This window comes from Phytophthora infestans, genomic scaffold (genome assembly GCF_000142945.1).
Source record: "Phytophthora infestans T30-4 supercont1.71 genomic scaffold, whole genome shotgun sequence".
NCBI lineage: Eukaryota > Oomycota > Peronosporomycetes > Peronosporales > Peronosporaceae > Phytophthora > Phytophthora infestans.
The window spans coordinates 186,628-207,089 of record NW_003303688.1 but is presented as its reverse complement, the minus strand read 5'-3'; the positions used below and the strand labels follow the sequence as shown (position 1 = coordinate 207,089).

The window sequence follows — 20,462 nt, the reverse complement described above, 5'->3', positions numbered from 1 at the left end:
ATTCGAGCTTATGGATCCGGGGCCTAGATCGTGGATCTGGCCGTAGTGTTGCCTTGCGGGTGTGTTCCCTTGCCTTTGCGTTCCCTTTGCGTCGTACTTGCCGCCTCCTGTGACGGGATCTTGAGAGTTGAGATATTCTAGGGTGTAACCGACCAAGTAGTAATTCGGTTAACCTGTTGGATCTGCACGTGTATAGGAAAGCTCACGGATCTGGCCAATGTATTATCCAGTTATCACTACCAACACTAGGTTTGCAATTCCCAACCTTCTCCGAGCTCGTACGGCCAATGTAGCTCCGGTTCTTGAGGGCAGGAAGGCACTTGCGTGTTATCGTGCAAATAGAAGTCTGTATTGATATTTAAGCCTATACCTGCCTGGATTTCTACCTTCTATGTCTTTCACCTGCTAAATCCCTTACCAGGCTCGGCTGCATGTCCCTTCTTCCCTTGACCCATCATCCCAGCTGTGTTATCTTCAGATCCACCGGATCCATGACGTAATCATTATGGTCACCCTATTATGGGTACACTCATCCGGATCCAGGTCGCTTAGGTCCACTTCACTGTAATTGTACACTTGCCGTGGATCCGAGCTCTCCAATCATCCAACATCATCTTTCAACCGTCTGTGATCTCCATTGTGCCACGAAAGTTCCAGATCCACTGCATCCCTCATCCCTGTACCCTGAATCCAGGTCCTTCTATGCGGGATCTTCCCTCCTTGGATCCGAACTCGGAAGTATAGGATCCGGGGCACCTCGCGGTGGATCCTGACTTCTTGTTAACCGTGGCTACTAGATCCACCTTCAGGTGGCACCTACCATCATTCCTTCATAGGATCCACACTCGATCCACTCTTATATAGTATATCCCATATCCGTCTAAGTGGATCCAGGTAAGGGTGGATCCGAGATAAGTCTTGGTGGATCTTGCCTTCTCGTACATCGCTCATACCAGATCCATCGTCATTCCATACGGGGTGCCGCTCGTCATGGCTAATCCACCACAGGCAACTTGCACCCGTGCCAAACAACCCAAATCCTCTCTAATCACTTGAAATTGTCACTGATTCGGGATAGTGACCCCGCGTCAGGCCCATTCTCTTATTTCTGAGAAAGCACTTCACCACACAAGTGCAATCTCAAGCGTGAGGACGCGTTGACGACGTGAAGTGGAGGGGTTATGTCCACTCCGAGAACTCGTGGGACCCGATTAAACGGCTCCTGATTGACTGCCCGAAGGCTGTCGCAATCTGGGAACAGAAGCGGCGGAAGCTTCATAAGTAGTCCGGGGCTTCTTGCCCGAACGGGGGATGAGCGCTGGAAGCCGCGCGCTTCATGATGTCCCTTGGCAGCATGCACTGGCTGACCAAGTGGGCAAACCTCACACGAAGATCACGCTGGTCCAGGATGCGGGACAGCAGCTGATCTTCAGGGAGTTCCCGTAACCCCGTGGGTGAGTACTTAAGAGACTCCACCCATGCCCAGAACATGTCCTCACAAGAACTCCAAGTGGGGCAGTTCTCGGGCATAACCCCGGGGTATCCCCAAAGAGGATAGAGACCACCCGGGTCTCGGGCTTCTTACGACAAGTCGTGAAGTCGTTAAGGGGGATGCTGTGTGGCGCGAGAAGCACACATCGAGCAGCCTCCAAGTTGTCAACGAACAACTGTTCTTTCTGAACAAGGGCACGTTCGTAGATGCCCCTAGAACTGTGGCCGCCCACAAGGCCACGAGGAGCGACGAGAAGCTCTAAGAAGAGGTCCGCCCCAGAGCTCTCCTCGGGAGGCCAATACCCTCTTGAGTTGATGGCAGCTCCCTGGCTGACGGGTGCCACCACCGAACCCCCACGCACACGCTGGGCAGCTTGGAAATCCTCCTGCTGCTGGTTGAGGTCATTCGTGACCTCCCGGGTCTCAGAGATAGCACCCTCCTCCTCCTTTTCTTCCTCCTTCTCCCCCTTTTCATCCGAGGAGTCGAAGATACTCCGATGGGAGTGCCGAGTCTCCTTCTCCTCGCGGAGTGGAGACTTAGAGGCTGTACGCTTCTTTGAGGGTTTGGCGCCTTCAGCTTTAGAGGCCTTAGCACGCGCAAGACCCTCGGCAAGCGAGAGACGTTTGCGAGGATTCTCTTCCTCATCGCCACCAGCTTTGGGAGTGCCCTTAGCCTTGACGGCCGGACTCTCAGAGCGCACAGACGTCCTGGGACTGTGATCACCTTGATCACTTGCGAGCGACTGCACGCTGTCGTCCTTGTGCTCAGTGGGCACTGGGCTGTGCCCTCACATAGAGCCCGCAGGAGCATCGTGCGTGCTCTCGGACTCGGCTTCGTCCTCACTGCCAGAGTCGAACTCATGTTCCACGAACCGAGGGTTCGGACGATTGTCTGAGGCCGAGGGCGACGGGCTGCGGCGCTTGCTTGTTCGCTTGCACACAGCCGCGTCACCCGAGGAACCGATCGCCTCGGAGGCCACCTGAGTAGCCTCCTTTAGTGTCGAGCCTTTGCCGTGAGGCTTAGTGCTCTTGGCTTGCGCCTTACCGGCAGCAGCCTTGGAGCGTGTCTTGGCACCGCTCTTTGCTGTGCCACGAGGCATGGTAAACGGTCGAAGTGGAGACCTAGAAGAAGAGCGCACAGACTGCTGCTCGAGGCTCTAACTGTGAAGTGAGCCTCCGCCGCGCTCGCGCGGCCAAGTCGATGGTTTTCGACTTTGAGAATGAGAGTTTGTGACGAACACCTCTTCATTCTGATTGGTCGGTAAACCGAACCTAACTGGGGGAGGATGTAACGGGGTAAGTGTACCCTGGTTACATGAAGTGTGACACTTCACACTTCAGGAGTATGACACGTCATACTCCGGGATATTTGGTACAAAGTACCAAGGTCGTTCAAAGCCAACCATTGGTCAACGACATTTCATTTCTATAGGTGACTTATAGTTTGTATTAAATCCAAACTTAACCTACCTATAAATATACTCAGTTTACAATCTACCTTATTTAGGTCACTTCGCTCTCTTTTAAATAAAGAGGGGATCTGTGAGCTGCCGTTCACTGAGAGTTTGTATACTCTCGGAAGATAACTTCCTCTAGCGCAAGGTGCTGTGTGACCCCGTCACAGTATGTATGGTCGAGAAGGTGTTAGACCTCTCTTCCAGTTAGTTCTCAGTCTGATATTTCCCTCCTTCTACTCAAGAGGAAGCCAAGCCAATAAACCAACTTCTATTACAACTTACAAGTGTTCATATCTACCGTTCCTGCAGCCACTAAACAGGACTGTACTCCCTGAACAGCCGCGGACTACCCGACCCTTGAAGGAATAGGAGGTATACGACAGTGGAGAGGAGGTTCAATTTCGTCACCGAAAATTGAATACTTCAAGCCCTCCATTTGCGGGGGCTAAAACCAATCTACTACCAATTATCATGTCTGTGCTTGAGCAATTGGCAATATTTGTGAATAATCTTCTAGGATATGAGACGTCTATTCTGTTGTAGAATGTCCACTGAGGTTGACCTGTTGTAACGCTTGCCGTAGTAACCGAGCCGTATCTGAGATACTATCTCCCCGGAAGTTGTCAGGAGTGGACTCTCTGGTCATTGCCCTTCTCCACTTCTTTGGTCGATTCGAGCGTTCTTGGTATTCTTCGCCGCAGCTTTCTTTTAGCCTCGGTAGCCCACGTAGAAAGCCTCGTCAGCGCCTGAAAGGATACACTCTCCTGAACGCGCTGAGTCTCTGACTTATCGTCCGGACTTTTGTCCTCCTCATCATCATTTTCCAGCAACTCTGACGTCATCGAGACTGATGCCATAGCAGCAGTTAGCAAGTCAAACGATTCTTCTTCCTTCTCTTGGCTTGTCGATGGTGAAGAACCCAGTGGTAACAGCGTGCTCTTGCGCTGTTCAATGCCCATGAGGATCTTCTTGCTGGACACTCCGCCATAAAACTCTTCAAGAATGACACCACGTTGGTGAGCGAGCATGACCTGTACAAACTCATCCTTATCGATGACGTTATCCTCTCCAGCAGCTCGGTTGTAAAGTGCCAGGGCATCTCGTCGGTCCATTGCCGGCTCCAGAGCTGCCACCAGCTCACAGAATTCCTGAAAATCCAGCGTTCCGTCTCCATTCGTATCGACAATTGTGAACAAGTTGTGGATGTCCTGAATCTGATGCTCGTACAGCACGAACCAGTAATTCGTGATTTTCTCTAGCACCAAATCAATGTCCAACCCCCCACCATTTGCGATGCATCTCTGGTAAGTCTCGTCTTTAAGCTGACTGAGGGGCCCTCCTATCTCATTCCGCGTGAATGAGAATGCCAAGTCGATTGCCTGGCATACCAGCTCGTGTTTGACAGTCACTGACTTCGGACTGACAAAGATGCCGTCTCCGAAGAAGGTCTTGAGGTTCTGTGCGATGGTGACGGCTTGTTTCCGACCTTTCTTGTATAAGCCAGCTGACAAATACAGCTCCATCAGATCTGGAATGCAGCTCGATCCAACATAAGATACATACCATTGAAGATGATGACGACTACCAGTAGGAAGAAATCGACACCCTGGACCGAGCAGGCATGAGACTCGGGGTCTAGTGATCCCGTTAGAAGCCCAAAAATTCGCACTCGGGCGCTTTCCTGTAGTACGTGCAGTCAGCTTCATGATGTAATGAAGCAGTACAGTACGTACACGAGCGTTCTTGCGGATGGCAGCGTCTAAGAAAACGAGTTGGCTGATCGCAAGGTCTTTGAGTCCGTAGTGCAGGACGTACATTTCCATGATGAACTGCGCCAGGTTGGTCCGCGGCTTACCAGACGAATCGTCCTGCACGTCCTGGAACATCTTCGCCTGGTAGTACCCGACAATGATGCTGTGAAGTTCATTAAGAGTAAGAGGCTTTCGCTTCAGCAGGATCTTGCGCACTTTGGACGGTGCAATCTTCGCTTGGTCAATGATATTTGCGATGCCGTAGCCGAACTTGTTCTTGGCCCGGTTTTTCAGAATGAGTTCATCGTTGCTGTCGGCTGCAACCAGATGTCGCCTGCGTTTGGCTCCACTCTCGTTGTGCCTTCGGAGCTCCTCAAAATCTTCATCCGTCTGAAAACATTTGTCATCGGTCAAGCTCTGTGCCTTTGCTATCTGGTCTCGCATTTTCTGGAGCTGCTGCTCACAATTCCTTACGCGTTCCTCGGCCTCGTTCACTAACGAATTATTCTTCAATCGCAGGTCGTTTGCAAGTTTCTCAGCCTCTTCAAGTCTCTGCTTCAAAGTCGTCGACTTTTTCTTCTCGCGCTCCAACTCGTCGACTACATCCCCGACAGCTTCGAGCACTTTACGGTCGTGTTCACACAAACAGTCATCAACTTCAGCGCTAGAACTTTCTTTACGTGCATCACCACTATTGGGGTTCTTGACGACGTCCAGCATGAGCGCTTGAAAGCGTGTCATCCGTGCTGCAGATCGCTCGACGATCATGTTTTGCTGTGCGTTAGACTTGAGAAGAACCTGCTCTTCAATTTGCCTGCAAGTTAAGAGTGTCGTTAGAGGAGTACAAGAGCCAGCAGATGACAGAGAATTACATACTGTGTGATTCCCTCCATCTTGTCTTGGAGTAAGTTGGTCATAAGTTTATCTTTCTCAACTGGGTCCATCTGGTCCACTATTGCTACAGCTGCTACGGCCGATACTTGCGCTTGCAGAGCCTCCACTGCGCCGAGCACGATTCTCTCCTTCTCCTGGTCGTTTACGTATTGAAAGTTTAAAAGCACATTTTGCAACTTACCATTCAAGTCCTTCGCGTGCGTTTTCTTCGTGCTGATAGTGTCCAACTTATTCACTTGAAGCTGATTATGCAATTGCTTTAGCTGTTCGTTTCGGGCCCGCTCTTCGCCCAGACGCTGCTGGTGCACGGCTTGCTGTCTTAACATCTCTACAAAAATATAACTTATATCAGTATTCTAGTCCTAGGCTGGCAGTTCAGATGTTCAACCTTGCTGGAGACCTTGCTTTCGCTGATGGAGAACAGTGTGCTGCTCATAGAACGTGGTGAGTCGCGCGAAGAACTCGAGTGCATCTATTTCTCCGCTGCGAATCAATGACGGGTCGTGATTCATGTAAATCGCTGCTCCCAAGTCGCTGCGCAGTCACAACATGTTCGCTTACCTCAATTGTTTACAAAGTAAAGATGAACGAGGATAACGTACTTGCAAATGCGAATTAAAATACCTTCGTGCCTCGCAAATACATTGGCGGCCTTGCACAGACAGTGGAAAGCGATGGCTGTCTGGAGTCGGTTTGGAACAGGTTTGCCCTGTGTCAGCACGCGGCTCTCTCGGAAGAGCATATCGCAGTAGAGTGCGTACGACGTGAAGTTTGCAGCTTCGTGCGGAAGTGATTGTAGCCACTTTGTGATCTTTTGCGCATCGGACTGACCCAGAATCACTCGTCTAGGTGATCGGATGCCCGTAATTCCAGACGGTGGTGACATTGAGGACACAAACGACATGACCGAGTCGGTAGGCAGCTCACCAACAGGCGAAGGTGTTCTTAAGACGACATTTAACGGACTCATTGAGCTCACGCGTGAAGACGCCGCTCGCTTCCTCTTGATGAATGGACTGAGGTGATCGAAGAGCGAGGGACTTTCAGGTACCAAAGGGGGGGTAAACGCCGGTGTGCGTGGACTACCGGTATCACATTGTTTCCTGGGTGTTAGAGACGACACGGGAGCTCCAAGGAGGTCCGCTACCCGCAGTACGGACTGGTTGTGGACCATCCGGTCGGAGGCTTCGTCCTCCATGTGGAGATTGTCGGCGTCCACATAGCGAGGGAAAAGGAGGGGGCCCGAGACCGAGAGCTCGACTAGCCGAGGCGGAGGCATCGCGATGCAAGGAGCAGCTCAATTGTTGCACTTGTGCTATTTTTGCCAACCGTGAAACAGTACATCACTTCAAGCGTGCGTTTCTTTTTATTTTGCGGACTAAAGGTCGCTATAGCCAATTTCAAAAATTACGACGGTAAAATAAATCTACAAATTTCAAAACTTGTTTTATTTACTTTGTACTACTGTACATACCTTTTTAAATACGATCTATAAGTTCGTATTCGATTACGTACGATATAGTTAAGTTCGGCAAATCAAAGCCGTTCATTTCCGAAAATTCACGTCCAGCGGGGTAGGATCTACGGGTTACAGAACCTGTGCATCGATCGAGCGGGGGGGGGGGGAAGATCCAACAAAAGGAGGCCACATGCTTGGTAAGCTGGTCTCTCACTTGAGTATGGCGACGTTGACTGGGTTTTATATCGTATGACTAAGACAATTGCTACACGTACTAGAACGAAACTTGCGGCGCAAGAGTAAGGGCGAGCTGAACAACATTTTTGCCACACTTGGCATCGAGAAGGACAACGACAGCGATGAAGACTTCGTTCTGGAAAGAAGCGACGACGAAGACGAAGAGGGGAATCTTGACGATCCTGATCCAGTTAATATCTCTTACGAAATACTCCCTGCTGTATTATATTAACTCTAGACGCTCGATGACTGCCATGACAAACACAGAGAGAGAGAAGCAACAAGAAAAATGCAGACTTGCCAAACTGCGAAAGCATCCAGCTGGTACATTATGCTAAAGTCGCTTTATGTTAAGGTTGTCGTATGTCTGTGGCTAACATGAACTTGGCTTGTTAGTTTCCGAAAAAAACATTGAGAGTGTCAGGAAACGGCGCTTTTCGCCGCACGAGGTGTTGCCCTTGCAGAAGAAACACAAGGGGGGAGAGTCGTGTGATTCCCTGTGCGGTGATATCGTCGATGACACTGGTGGAGCAAAGATAACTGAGCACGTGGAATACACGCCTCGGAAACGCACAAGCAAGCATGTCGAGGAGCTTGAGGGGATGGTGGTCAGTTGTGATAAAGCTGTGAACGTCGTGGTTCCTTTTCCGTCTGTGGAGATTTCGAGCTGGGGAGAATTTAACAACGTTTTCAGTGAATACAAGAGGAAAAATCATCTCAACTTTCGTGTGCGCAGCTCTGAAACGACTGTGGCGTATAATAGGTATGCACTAATTGATAGTATTTGCGGTTTTTCTATATTTTTCTTTGTAGCTTTGTAATGTTTTCTGTACTACGCTGTAGCTCGCATGTCGAGCAGATGCCAACGGAGTTTGAGTGGACGCACAGGGTGTATCGGTGTACCCATGGCGTAGCACAAGAATCGCGCTCAAAAGGTCACTGCAATCGCAAATCACGATACATCGGTTGCAAGGCGCGGTTTACACCAACGGTAACAGAAGCCGGTGTGTATCGTATCATTATCAGAAATGAGGTACGGCAAAGCGACTTCAATTGTGTGTTTTCGCTATACTAATTTATTGCTGGTCTTCAAACAGGTACATACCCATTCTCATTTGACAACGCGTACTGGAGCGCTGTCGTATGTAACTACCAAAACGTTGCCGCTTGATGAACAAGATCGCGAAGATGTGAAAACTCTAGCCGACGCTCGTGTGTCCTCAAAACACATAGCCAACTTTCTCAACGAACGAATCGGTGCGTATTGTATAGTTTCGATTTTATTTATTTACCCATTAACGATGTCTGATCGATTGTTGGCGTAGGCTGCATGGTAACGCCTCAGCAGACGCGAAATCTCATCCGTAGCATCATGGGACAGGAATCCGCTGAAGGGCGGATGAAGGATATGCTTCATGCGCTTCGCCAACTTGACGGTAGTGACGTACTGGTGATTCAAGATCAGATGAACGTGACGTGCGGCGTTGTGATGCAAACAAAGGTGCAGAAAATGATGTTCAAGCAATGGGAAGAGTCGCTGGTGATGGACTTCACGCATGGAACAAATAATGCCGGCTACCACTTGGGTACGCTCGCAATTACTACTACTTTGTTTTTCAGGCAACCATACCACTTTATAGCAACCATATTCACCATAAAGCAATCCTTGATTAACTTTAATTTGTTTTTCTGCACAGGGAGTCTTGTCGTCACTACCGCTACAGGCAGAGGCTTCCCCGTTGTCAACTTTATGTGTCTTAACCAGCAAGCAGTGACGATTTCTACAATACTGGAGTATTTCAAAGAGAAGAATCCCTGCTGGCAGCAAGTACAATCCGTGGTGATTGATACGGATTTCGTGGAGTGGCGTGTATTGAAGGAGTGCTTTCCAAGTGCGCAGATATTATTGTGTCAATTTCACGCGATTGCTTACGGGAAGAAGGTGATGAAACGCTCTGTGTATCACCTGAATGTTTCTCAGCGTAAAGAGCGGCTGAACATGATGACAAACCTGCTCTACTGGTACGTAAGGTTCTATATTACATCCGCTAACCGCTATGTTAACCTTCTGAAATGGGAATCCACTAGCTCTTCCAAAACTGGTTACGACGACTGCTATGAGGATTTGCGGCAGTACTGCAGGAGAACCAAAAGGCCGTCAATATTTGCGTACTTCGACAAAAATTGGAATTCGTGCCGTGACATGTGGGCAAATTTTGTTCGTGGTGGGTTTGGCACTGCTGGAAATACCACCACCAACAGAATTGAGTCCAATTGGAATCAAGTGAAAATGTTATTGGGGCACAAAACTCGCATCGACAACACGATTGCTGGTCTGTTGCAGCATCAAATGACTGTGACTCAGCAGATTGTGTTTTCTATCACGCAACAGTCCTTAACGACTCGTGTTCCCAGGACTATACCAAGATTTTTGAGAGCAGTTGCTGCTAGGTTGTCTCCAGCAATATTTGCGAAGGTGAAATACGAGTGGGAATGGTTTATTCTCATGAAAAAGCAGATTGTGAAAGAGATCCAATAAGCGTCTTGTGTTGGAAGGTGCATTGCCAGAGCAAAATCTACAAGTGTCATGATGTTGATTGGACATGCACCTGTCTTTTTTACCGCAGTCACCGCTTGCCCTGTCGTCACCTAATGCACTTGGCACGAGACGGGCATCGCTTTGAAATGCTTCCATTAATTTCTGTTCACGGGCGCTAGGGTTTGAATACTGCAACGCAAGTGAAAGATGAGCTGGTGCCAGCATCGTCTTCGTTGATGCAAATTGTGCGAATGACGAAGTTAAAGTCGCCGAAAATAAAGTTGTCTTACGCTCCTGATAATGAAGTGCAAGGCGGCGACCAATGCATGGCTACCACATCGGCTAAGGACCCGAAACAAGTTGCATACGTGCATCTTCGTCGCCATGAACGTGCAAACCAAATCGTTCTATCTTCGTCCGAAAAGTACGTGTACGCAAAAGCAATGTTGGAGCCTTTATTGGAACATCTTTCGAATCTATCTAGTGCTGATTTCTACCAACAGCTAAAATCATGGAAGGAGACTGTGGCAATTGGCCTGCGTAAGGAGACCTCAACGGACCGTACAGCATCTGAAAGTGACCATACCCACGGCAACAGTGATAGTGAAGATTTGAATGTGGACCCTGATGATCTAATGGACGCTGTGCGAGTTAGAAGCGATAGAATCTGCTATCTCTATTACGGACGGGTATATAAAGAATCAGGATTCATTTGATGCAGAAGATGAAGTTCCACCAACGCAACTGACATCCGACCACGAACTACCTCTGTATTCAAAACAAGTTTCTAGTACAGCGATCGTAGAATGTGTTCGCGAGGGTGTGTCAAAGGCAAGCAGTACACATACTGAGGAAGCTGCACGGCAGGTCGACATCGTCAATGTCCCAAAACCATCACGGAATGGTCGGCCAAGATGAACACCCAAGCAACTGAGACAAACTAAGCTTACTCCGACGTCGCGTCGCCTTGCTGTTCACAAACACCCTGACAAACAATTGTGCGCGACCTCAGGTAAGAATTCTCCAGCTGGACCGGGTATTTGTTCAGTAACTCCATCACGTACTTGATATTAGAGGCATTACGCGCCCAAACTAGAAGCTGGTCCAGTGAAACAGTAAGACCCGTAGAGTGGGAAGCACGACGAACGAAGGACTACATGCACCCATTTGTAATTCCGGCAGACCTCACCCGTTCAATGCAGGCTGCGATAAGCGAAGCCAGAGATACACAGCATCAACCCCCTGAGCTGGATGAGCGTGTCAAGAATCAAGGCGTCCTACTCGATATTGTCGCTTCGATTGATCCGAAACTGTGGAAATTTAGCAGGTAAGGTTGCTTTAACATTATGGTTGCTGTAATGGGGTTGTTTTTAGTATGGTTGCTTTAACATAATTATGCTTTTAGCCAATTTGTGCACGCACTCACAGGATTCTACGCCGTTAAGGCCAAGGGGAGGGCATGGCTGGAAGATCGCAAGTGGCTGGAGCAAAACTGGCGATGTGTTGAATCGGATGTGGACTTGTTCGCGAATGAGACGAAGACGGCAGGCATATCAGTCGATGCTATCTGTTCTCGTCACCAGGCGCTCGCGAACGAAGTTATTTCCAAGTTCACCTCTAGTCGTCTGCTCACCGAATTTAGAACGCTCTCACGGAAAGCAATGATCAGCTTTGAGAACGTTGTGGGTGGGTTATGTCGTGGGTGGCTTAATGACAGCCCAATCGAATTCTGCTTGGAAACTATTGCAACTTCAGTGGGTAAGTGATACGTGCTATCGTCATTGTCGTGGTCGCTTGGGTGGCCGGCAACCCCGAGAAACTCGTTGAAAGTCTTCGATTTCATCGTTTACCCAGTGCATTTGAACGAGAATCACTGGGGGTCATTATTGTTGGTTTGCTCCATAATGGTGCCAATGGAGCTACGAACCAGCTACATGCGCATGCTTACATGTATGGACCTCTTATTGACGACGAATATCATGACGAAATGGAGACAGTGTGGAATGGAATCTATAGTTTGGAGGAGAATGGCACCAAAACTAAGGTAAAAGAAGGGCTAGTGGACTTTGTAGCGCGGTGGCATCAGGCTTCGATGCCACCGAGCAAACTTGTTTTCGACCCAATTGAGTGGGTTGACGCCCCACAACAGCCCGACTTTGCTAGCTGTGGTAGCCCAGGCACACAATTACCTTAGTGGAAACGTGGAACGGCAGAAGTACAACGTCTCAAAGAACGATGTGAAGGTTATGCGCTTACGGATGCTATGGATCATCATGTGTAATTCGAATGAGCGCAAAGCGTCCAAGGCTACTGCTGATAAAGTAAGTAAGATTCATGAGAGCCTACAGGACGAGCTCAAGTAGGAAACCAGACCTGTATTAAAAATTTAGTACAGCTGAACGTGCAGGCTAAGCTTTCAGCCTGTTAATTGCCATCTCCAGCAGCACTTCGAATGATAGAACGCCACTAAATTGAGACCCTCCGACTCCTAGACTTGCTGCTAGCTCGTAGCTGCGCTCTTCATCCTTTTCAATAGCAGCTTGAATCTCCAGTTGAACAGCCAGTATCTTATCCAGATTCACTTGCGCCCTTATTAGTTTTTTCTTCACATCGGCGAGGTGCTCCAGCCTAGCGCGAACGAGCTCTCGTGCCAGCGTTTTTCCATCCATTCTGCAAGACCACAAGATCTTCACGAAAGTCGCAAACTGTGCTAGTGTACGTGGTACACGTATTTTATGTGAAAGATCGCTGTGATACACAATTAAGTGTAAAAACGCATGTCTGTGACATGTGTGTACTCTTAATTTAGAGTCTGTGATACAATGTAGATTATTTTCGCTCCGTAATTTAAAATAAATTACTTGTACTGTGGTCGCTTTTAGCTCTAAGGTCGACTTAATTTCTGTTGTGTTGTCGTAAACATATGTTATTCTGGTTGCCGATACGCCATTCTTATTTTGCCAGACTGAGGTAACATAGCATCGGCTTTTATACGTGTACAGATAGTATAGTACGGTTAAATTGGAGTAAAGGTAGGACACTAGCGCGTTTGCACTCGTCTGCGAGTGGGTCGCTTGCTGCGCTGCGCTCGGGGGGCGCTGTGTCTGGGATTAGAAATTAATTCCGAGCGAGTGCTGCCAAGACCGTCGGCTAAGTCCATTTTATGCATGTTGGGGGGTATAAGTGTACAGTCGGTTAGCCAGTCTGGCAAAATACAGTACTGCACCCCTTTTCGCGCCCTTCGACCTTTGATAAACTTCCGGATGTGATGATCCTGAATCTAAATGAACTAAAGTTCGAAAGCTAAAATCTGATTTATTTGCAAATCCTATATGGTCCACCCCCGCGAAAACGGGGTGCAGTACTGTACTCACTTCCTTTATTTTTTACTCAGCTGCGATGCAACGGTTTCCCATTGCAGCGCAATGAACACATTGGAACGTTGGTAAAACTCCGAAACAACGAAGTCACCGTGGATTCGTTTTTACGGACTTTTTACCTGTTGCTTCGTAAGAAAGAGGGAATATTTTAATATTTTAAATGTTAGAGCACGTGAGAAGCGAACGCCCATGCTTAGGGCATACGTATTTGCACTACGTGTGCTTTGCGCCGATGCGAGCAAGGAAGGGCTACACTTTGTCGTAAACCTCCGATCGGGTAGTACTTGGCCCTTGGATATGGACCCGACGGGTAGTTTTGCGGCTGTTCAGGGAATACGGTCTCTGTAACGGGTTCCATGTTACATAAAGAGTGACCCGTAACTCTTGTGGACACCTGGTACACGGTATTAGTTGCTCTTGGTGGCAGTCAGGGCATGACTACTTAGCTCCACTGTATGTAACCTCTAGTTTGTATTGAACCCAAGCTAAGCTTACTTATAAATACATCAGTCTTACATCTACTCCTCTAAGTAGCAAACCGTTCCCTCTGAGACCGGGAACACGTGGACTAACGTTTACTCGGGTAGTAAATACCCTCAAGCACTTCCTCTGTGCAAGGTGCTGTGTGATCCCGTCACACTTGGTAGCACTCGTAGTCAATCCCACACCTTCGCGGGTAGATTGAACTGCCTGAAGCCTCTGTGCGCTCAACGTTTGAGCCACGATGGACCGAAGTGGGTTTACTCGCTTGAACGACTCACTGTACGAGTGTGTTCGGAAGATGGGATGCATCTTTGGACAAGATGTCCTCCGCAGCTTGGCGGTGGCGACGCCTGCCGAGCAACACGAACGCGTGGCCGTGTTTGAGACCTACGAGCGTGGTCTCATCGCTCACGACCGCGGGAAGGAAGGAGAGGCTCTTCGCTTTTGGGTCCGTGAGGTGGAGATCGCCATGAAGGCGGGTCTCATCTCAGACGAGACACTTTGGGTGGCTTATGCCCTGTCCAACCTTGGTGGACGTGCCAAGCACTGGGCATACACCAGGAAGACGACATCTCCTGGATGCTTTGCATCCTGAGCTCAGTTGTGTGAGCTGCTTCGAGTCGCATTCATACCGGCGAACAACGAGTTCCGCCAGTGCACGCTTTCTAGCGTGTAAGCAAGGGTAAACGTGAGCTGCAGGTGTACGTGCAAGAGATGCGCACGTTGGTGCAATCTCTGGCACGGAAGCCTCTGCTGAACACATCAAGACAACACTCTTCGTGGACGACCTGAAGGTCGGTCCTGTTTGCACCCAGCTATTCCGGGTGCAAACGACAGCTATGGAGGATGCAATTCGAATCGACCTCCATGAAGAGTACATCCACAAGCAGGCTGGTACTCCTCAGGCAGACCATCGCAGCAATGACGCTGTTCTTCCTGCTGTGACGCAGCCCTTTTATAGCGGTGCGTACAGCGATCCCGAGCCCATAGACTTAAGCTCGATCGAGAGCTTGGTCCACTGCTACGGATACGGCGGGCATGGACACTACCGGCCTGTATTTCCCTCGCCAATCCTCGGGTAAAAGACAGGCCGTGGACCCTAGGTCCGGTGGCGCAGGCCACGGTCAGGTGGACGAAGACTCCCCGGTCACCAATAGAGGCGGTATGCCCTACTGAAAAGCGCTAAGCCTTCGTGATGGGTGTGCAGGTTGTGCACACCATGGGGCTTAGCCCAGAGAGACGTGTTTATCAAAGCGGTGAAGGGTCGTGATGGGCAGCTGGTTGTACACTCGGTGTACGGGGGTACGGTAGCCCTTGAGCGTTTGATGAGTTCTGGGGCGTTGCTACGCCGCCGGAACGTCACTTGCCATAGCGACACCCGACTGCACTCTACGTCAGAGTGGCGGTCGTGGGCTGGTCCTTGGTGGACTAGCCTTTGGTGCGGTGAAGGGAGTACCAATGGTCCCCAACGGACCTGAACGTTTGGGTTCGATGAACTCACGCACCACGGTGTTGCTCGCAGCTCTCACCATGAACAATATGGCTGTGTCGAGCATAAGGCACAACGCAGATTTTGGTGTGGCAAGGCTGAGATGGGCCTACCAGTCCAGGCCTATGGCGGAGCATTGGTGAGTCATGTTCCCACCTGCGTTATGCCTAGAGCGTCTTATTCAGACCCCCAGGACGCAGAAGCGTCACGGAGCAATCGACGCACCGACAGCTCTGCGTTCAAAAAGACCATGCTCCACCAAGGGCATGGGTCTTTTGCCCGACATGTGGACCTGCTACACCAGCAGCGTCCAACGCCGATGGTCGTCGCATCATACGGGCTCCGACAGTGGTTATGACTATAATCGCTAACCAGGTGGGTAACTTAGGACCTTACGGTCGCCCAGACCTTAACCGAAGAGGAAGACGCTGGATGCGCTTCCTGTGTGGGTAACACAGTACCACACGCAGTCGCCCAGATGATAACTGAAGAGGAAGGCATTGACCATGCTTCCTGTGTGGGTAACACAGCGCCACACGCCAGGTCACTCAGACCATAACTGATAAGGAAGTCGCTGTATGCGCTTCCGGTGTGGGTAAAATAGTTTTACACATAACAGAGTTCCACAACCAAGGTGGATACAGAGTTCCATAACCAAGGCGGGAAACATAGCTCCGCACCGGGCTGGATGCCTTCGGCCGGCACGTCCGCCGCGGCCATCCATGTCGGCGCAGTGTACTGTACAGCCGGTGTTCCTGCCAGTGGCTATCACAGGCCACGAGAGACCCAATGGTATCAAGTGAAAGTGGGGGGGAAGCTTGGAAATACCTTTCCTCCCTGGTCTTGCGGTAAGACCAATTTCCAAACGGAACCAGGCGCCGATGTACATCGACCGCAGGCTGGAGGCAAACAGCCGGGCTAGAGCTGCCGCAGCTCTAGCCAAACAAGACAGAGCGGCGACGGAATCCACTGACGCTAGGTGCCTCGGAATCGCTGAGCGCATCAGCAGTGTTGTGGTTGCATGCAGCCACACACTAGCCGAGGCGCGAACCTGAGGCAATCACCGCACAGGTCCCTTGGTCATGAACGACCTGTCGAGCAGGGTGCACGGAAAGTCTCACCCGCTGACAAAGCGGTTGCGGTACGTGTTGTACGCCACGCGCCGGTTTAATGGGCCGTGGAGCCATACCCAAGTGTGGTGCACGAGTACACACACAACTGGCCAGGTGGTGGTCGAGGCAACACACGCAGTCGTAACTGGTGTCGCGCCGAGCATGACACCGTCGTGATGGCTGCTTGCCTCACCATGGCTCCGTAACGCATGGGTACTCGGTGTCAATGCCAGACACCAACGCCGTAGTGTCATGGTGGTGAGATATGCCCCACCACGGTCGAGTACCTTTAAGGTACATGGTGTCTATGACAGACACTGGTATGGGTGCAAAGGATATGCGCCACACTAGGTCCGATGCTGCTCTGGGTGTATGCGCTGTGAGTCAGCGCACGTACCGTGCATCGGCACTGGCTGCTGTGGAGCGGCCTGCTGGGAGTTCCGCGCAATGAACTCGTCGTGCATGACATACACGAAGTGCACGGAGCACTTATGAAAGTTGTGGTACGGGTCATACGCAGCGTACCTGGTGTACGGGCTCATGGACCTGTACTTTGTGTTTGCACATGCGTCGTGCATGATGCGAGCACTGGAATGACCCAGTTCAGGCGACAGCACAGCAGAAGCTGTTGCTACCAAACATGGCAACCTTGCGGTGGGCGTGCTGCACCAAAGGTTAGTACCGGACGCTACATGGTGTCGATGGGAGACACATGAACCACGCCTGAGTACCATCACGATACACGCTGTCGATAAAGGACACCTACGCGCCGTTGGTATGCCGGCCAAGACGCGAAGAGAGCGTGATAGAATCTCCGCCTGCAAGTATGGATCCTTGCTGGAGCCAAAGGCATGGTCCGAGGTGAGCTGGGAGCTCCCCTTCCCAATGGCGTCCCTCGCGGGGGACACCATGCTGCGGACGCGTTCGCCAGGACTGTCGTGTCCTCCGGTGCGAGCTGTGGGTGAATCTCACACGTTTGGATGCTATTGCACCCTGTGCCAAAGCACTGTACGCTCGCTAGCGCGGGAGCTAAGGTAGCTCTAAGTGTAGGTTTTGCGACCAACACAGTTGTGAGCAAAGGGATGCAAATCCCAGTGAACTTTGGACGCACAAGTTACTGTGGGTGTGACTGAGAGCCGTGTGGTGCTGGAATTCCCACTTGAACTCTAGCTACAAATGTAGTTAGGACGTTCCCACAACAATACGTCTACTAGGATAGTAAACTATCGTTCGGGAGGACCTGAAGACCCCAGTTCTGACCTTGCACCGGGACAAACTGGACCTTGAAAACTACTTATATAGGCCAATCAGTAAAAATTAGAACACGCTACTAGCACGAGCAAAGCTAATAGGTGTTATGAATCCTCGTGGTCCCAACAGCGGAAAGGTACCAGGCACGGGTAAGCATTTCACGAGGTCACCGAGTGTTCAACACTCGGTTGGAAGAATAAAAGGGATGCAATACAAGCACTCCCAGTCGTGCAAATAGGCAACGATAACCCGTCACGTAAAACCTCCCGATAGTAATCGACCAAAATACACAGTCTCTTGGCCTTGCCGGATGAACCCTCGCTACAGAGCTTCGAGCTCACCGACATGCATAACACACTCAAACAAGCTTGACCAGACGCTTACCTTGAAGCCGGACGTCGCTCTGTGTGCTTGAGTGGAAATTATGTTCTGTATTTATGTTTACCCTTTCGATTCTATTCCTAATAAGAAGCCCTAATCAAGTATACAAATATCAAGTGAACAATGATCCGTTATGGATCTTCTTGCATGCCAAGCGTCGTCTGCACCGTCGCATGAGTATCTTTAACGGCCCGCGCCCTGTTCCAGACGGTGAACGTGTCTTGAAAGGGTCGCTGAGGCTTCCGCGAACTCATCCCAACCGCCACCGAGGGTTCGTACCGTAGATGGTCAGTTCTTGGCCGCTGAATGCGAATCCGGCCAGTCCATTACTAATAATAAGGACAGCCTGGATTTAGTGACATATGGACCGTATCCAATATCCGTTGAAAGTTCGGTACTGACGCCGACGAGCCTCTTGTACCTTGGAGTCACTGTACATAACACGACCGAGGGCTCGTCGTTTGAACATCTTGGGCGGTGTCGCGTCTTTGTCGACGGGCGATTATCCGCAACCACGGAGAAATCACTACACCAGACATGGAACTGTCCCAACTACGCGTCAAGGTGTTTCACGAGCCTGGTACTTCTATGGGTGACGTGGATGGTCTATCTAGGCTTTATACCCTGATCATCAACGCTATCTCTATGTCAAAACGGTCGAGATCACCAGTGCGCATGACGTCTCCTCGCGCTCGATGGAGCGTTCTGCTTCAAGTCCGAAGTCATTGGTCAAGTCTTCGACCAAGAAGGGTAGTAAGGACGAGCCAAGGCGCGAAAGACCCCGATCACATTCTCCGCACGCGAAGGGGCACCGATCAGCCCTCGTTAGGCACACTGAAGTCGAGGCAACGACTCGATCCTCAGTCAAACAGTCGCGAGACGATACCTGGGATCTCCAACACCTCACTTCGCTTGCATCTTCGACTTATCAAGACAACCCAGCCGTATGGGTTCTTCGTTCCCACAAGAATATCATTGCCGCACTTTCTTGGACCCACCAGGCTTGTCCTCTCGAGAGCCGTCTTTGCCCTCTACCTCTTTGCCATGTCCTATTTGCTGGCTACCCTTCTTCTCACTGTGTTTGCCTCGGAACTCTTTCTGCAGAGCGGTCGTTGCAAGAATCAGCTCTCTAACCTTCTTAGGTGAGTAAACACTCGGGCCTGCACCATAATATATGGAAGCCTTCAGATGCTCGATGTTGGCTTAATCGGTGAATCTGCAAATGCATACCGTTTCGCCTTCACTTTCCCTTGTTTTGTTAGCGGAGCTTGACTTGCGTCAAGATCCACAGGGGTCCCCAAGGGGACCTGGGGAGGATAGAGAGGTTTCTCTTCTAGATCCGGATCCGGATCCACCTCTCTTCCGTCGACATAGTTCCTCCCAAAACTCCATCGATCCGCGGATCTTGTTTCATTCAGCAGCGTCTTCGTCGATCCGACCTCCGACGACGCCTCTTCCCCTGGCTCAACCTTCCTTGAGCATCTTCTTGGGACTCACGGTGAAGTCCCGAGTCACCAAAAGATCCGGGCACGCGCACCATTGTGGTGTAGCGGGAACAGCAAAATCTGCGAGATTGCTGGATCCAACTTACCAACTGCGCCCAGACACCGACTAACGGAGGGGGTCCCCCGATGATCCGTGTTCTGCTGAACTTTCCTCACCTTGTGTACCCGTCGGTAGGGCGGGATCCTGCTCTCTCGGTAACTTCCGAAGAGTCCAAGTGGTGAAGCTTGAGTGTCTTGGCGAGACGTGGGGATGGGGTGGAGCAGCAGTGGTAAAACCTTCACTCTGCGTCCGTCTTTGGTTCTGGATCCTAAGCGAATATTCGAGCTTAAGTGGATCCAGGGCCTAGATCGTGGATCTGGCCGTAGTGTTGCCTTGCGGGTGTGTTCCCTTGCCTTTGCGTTCTCTTTGTGTCGTACTTGCCGCCTCCTGTGACGGGATCTTGAGCGTTGAGAGCCTCTAGGGTGTAACCGACCACGTAGTAAATTCGGTTAACCTGTCGGATCTGCACGTGTATAGGAAAGCTCACTAGGTTGTAGGATCTGGCCAATGTAGTATCCAGTTATCGCGACCAACATTAGATTCGCAATTCCCAACCTTCTCCTAGCTCGTACGGCCAATGTAGTTCCGATTCTTGAGGGCAGGAAGGCACTTGTGTGATACTGTGCAAATTGAGTTCTGTATTGATACTTAAGCCTTTATCTGCCTGGATTTCTACCTTCTGTGTCTTTTACCTGTTAAATCCCTTACCAGAATCGACTGCATGTCCTTTCTCTCCTTGACCCATCATCCCAGCTGTATTATCCTCAGATCCACCGGATCCATGGCGTAATCATTATGGTCACCCTATTATGGGTACACTCATCCGGATCCACGTTGTTTGGATCCACGTTGCTGTAAGTGTACACTCGTCATGGATCTGATCTCTCCAATCCTCCAACATCGTCTTGTGACCGTCTGTGATCTCCATTGTCCCGCGAAAGTTTGCCTGTATCCTGGATCCAGGTCCCTCTATGCGGGATCCTCACCTCCTTA

The 20,462-nt window shown here is 50.4% G+C and overlaps 1 protein-coding gene across 1 annotated transcript; it reads right to left on the bottom strand.

Moving 5' to 3' along the window:
• Positions 1-3,443: 3,443 nt before the first annotated feature.
• On the bottom strand, positions 3,444-6,915 carry PITG_18644 (uncharacterized protein; the record flags this gene model as incomplete). The annotated part of the gene is made up of 6 exons (XM_002997507.1): positions 3,444-4,452; positions 4,512-4,629; positions 4,682-5,513; positions 5,576-5,921; positions 5,982-6,127; positions 6,196-6,915. 6 exons carry the CDS (start codon positions 6,870-6,872, stop codon positions 3,572-3,574), a joined length of 3,000 nt encoding a protein of 999 aa, XP_002997553.1.
• Positions 6,916-20,462: the final 13,547 nt, after the last annotated feature.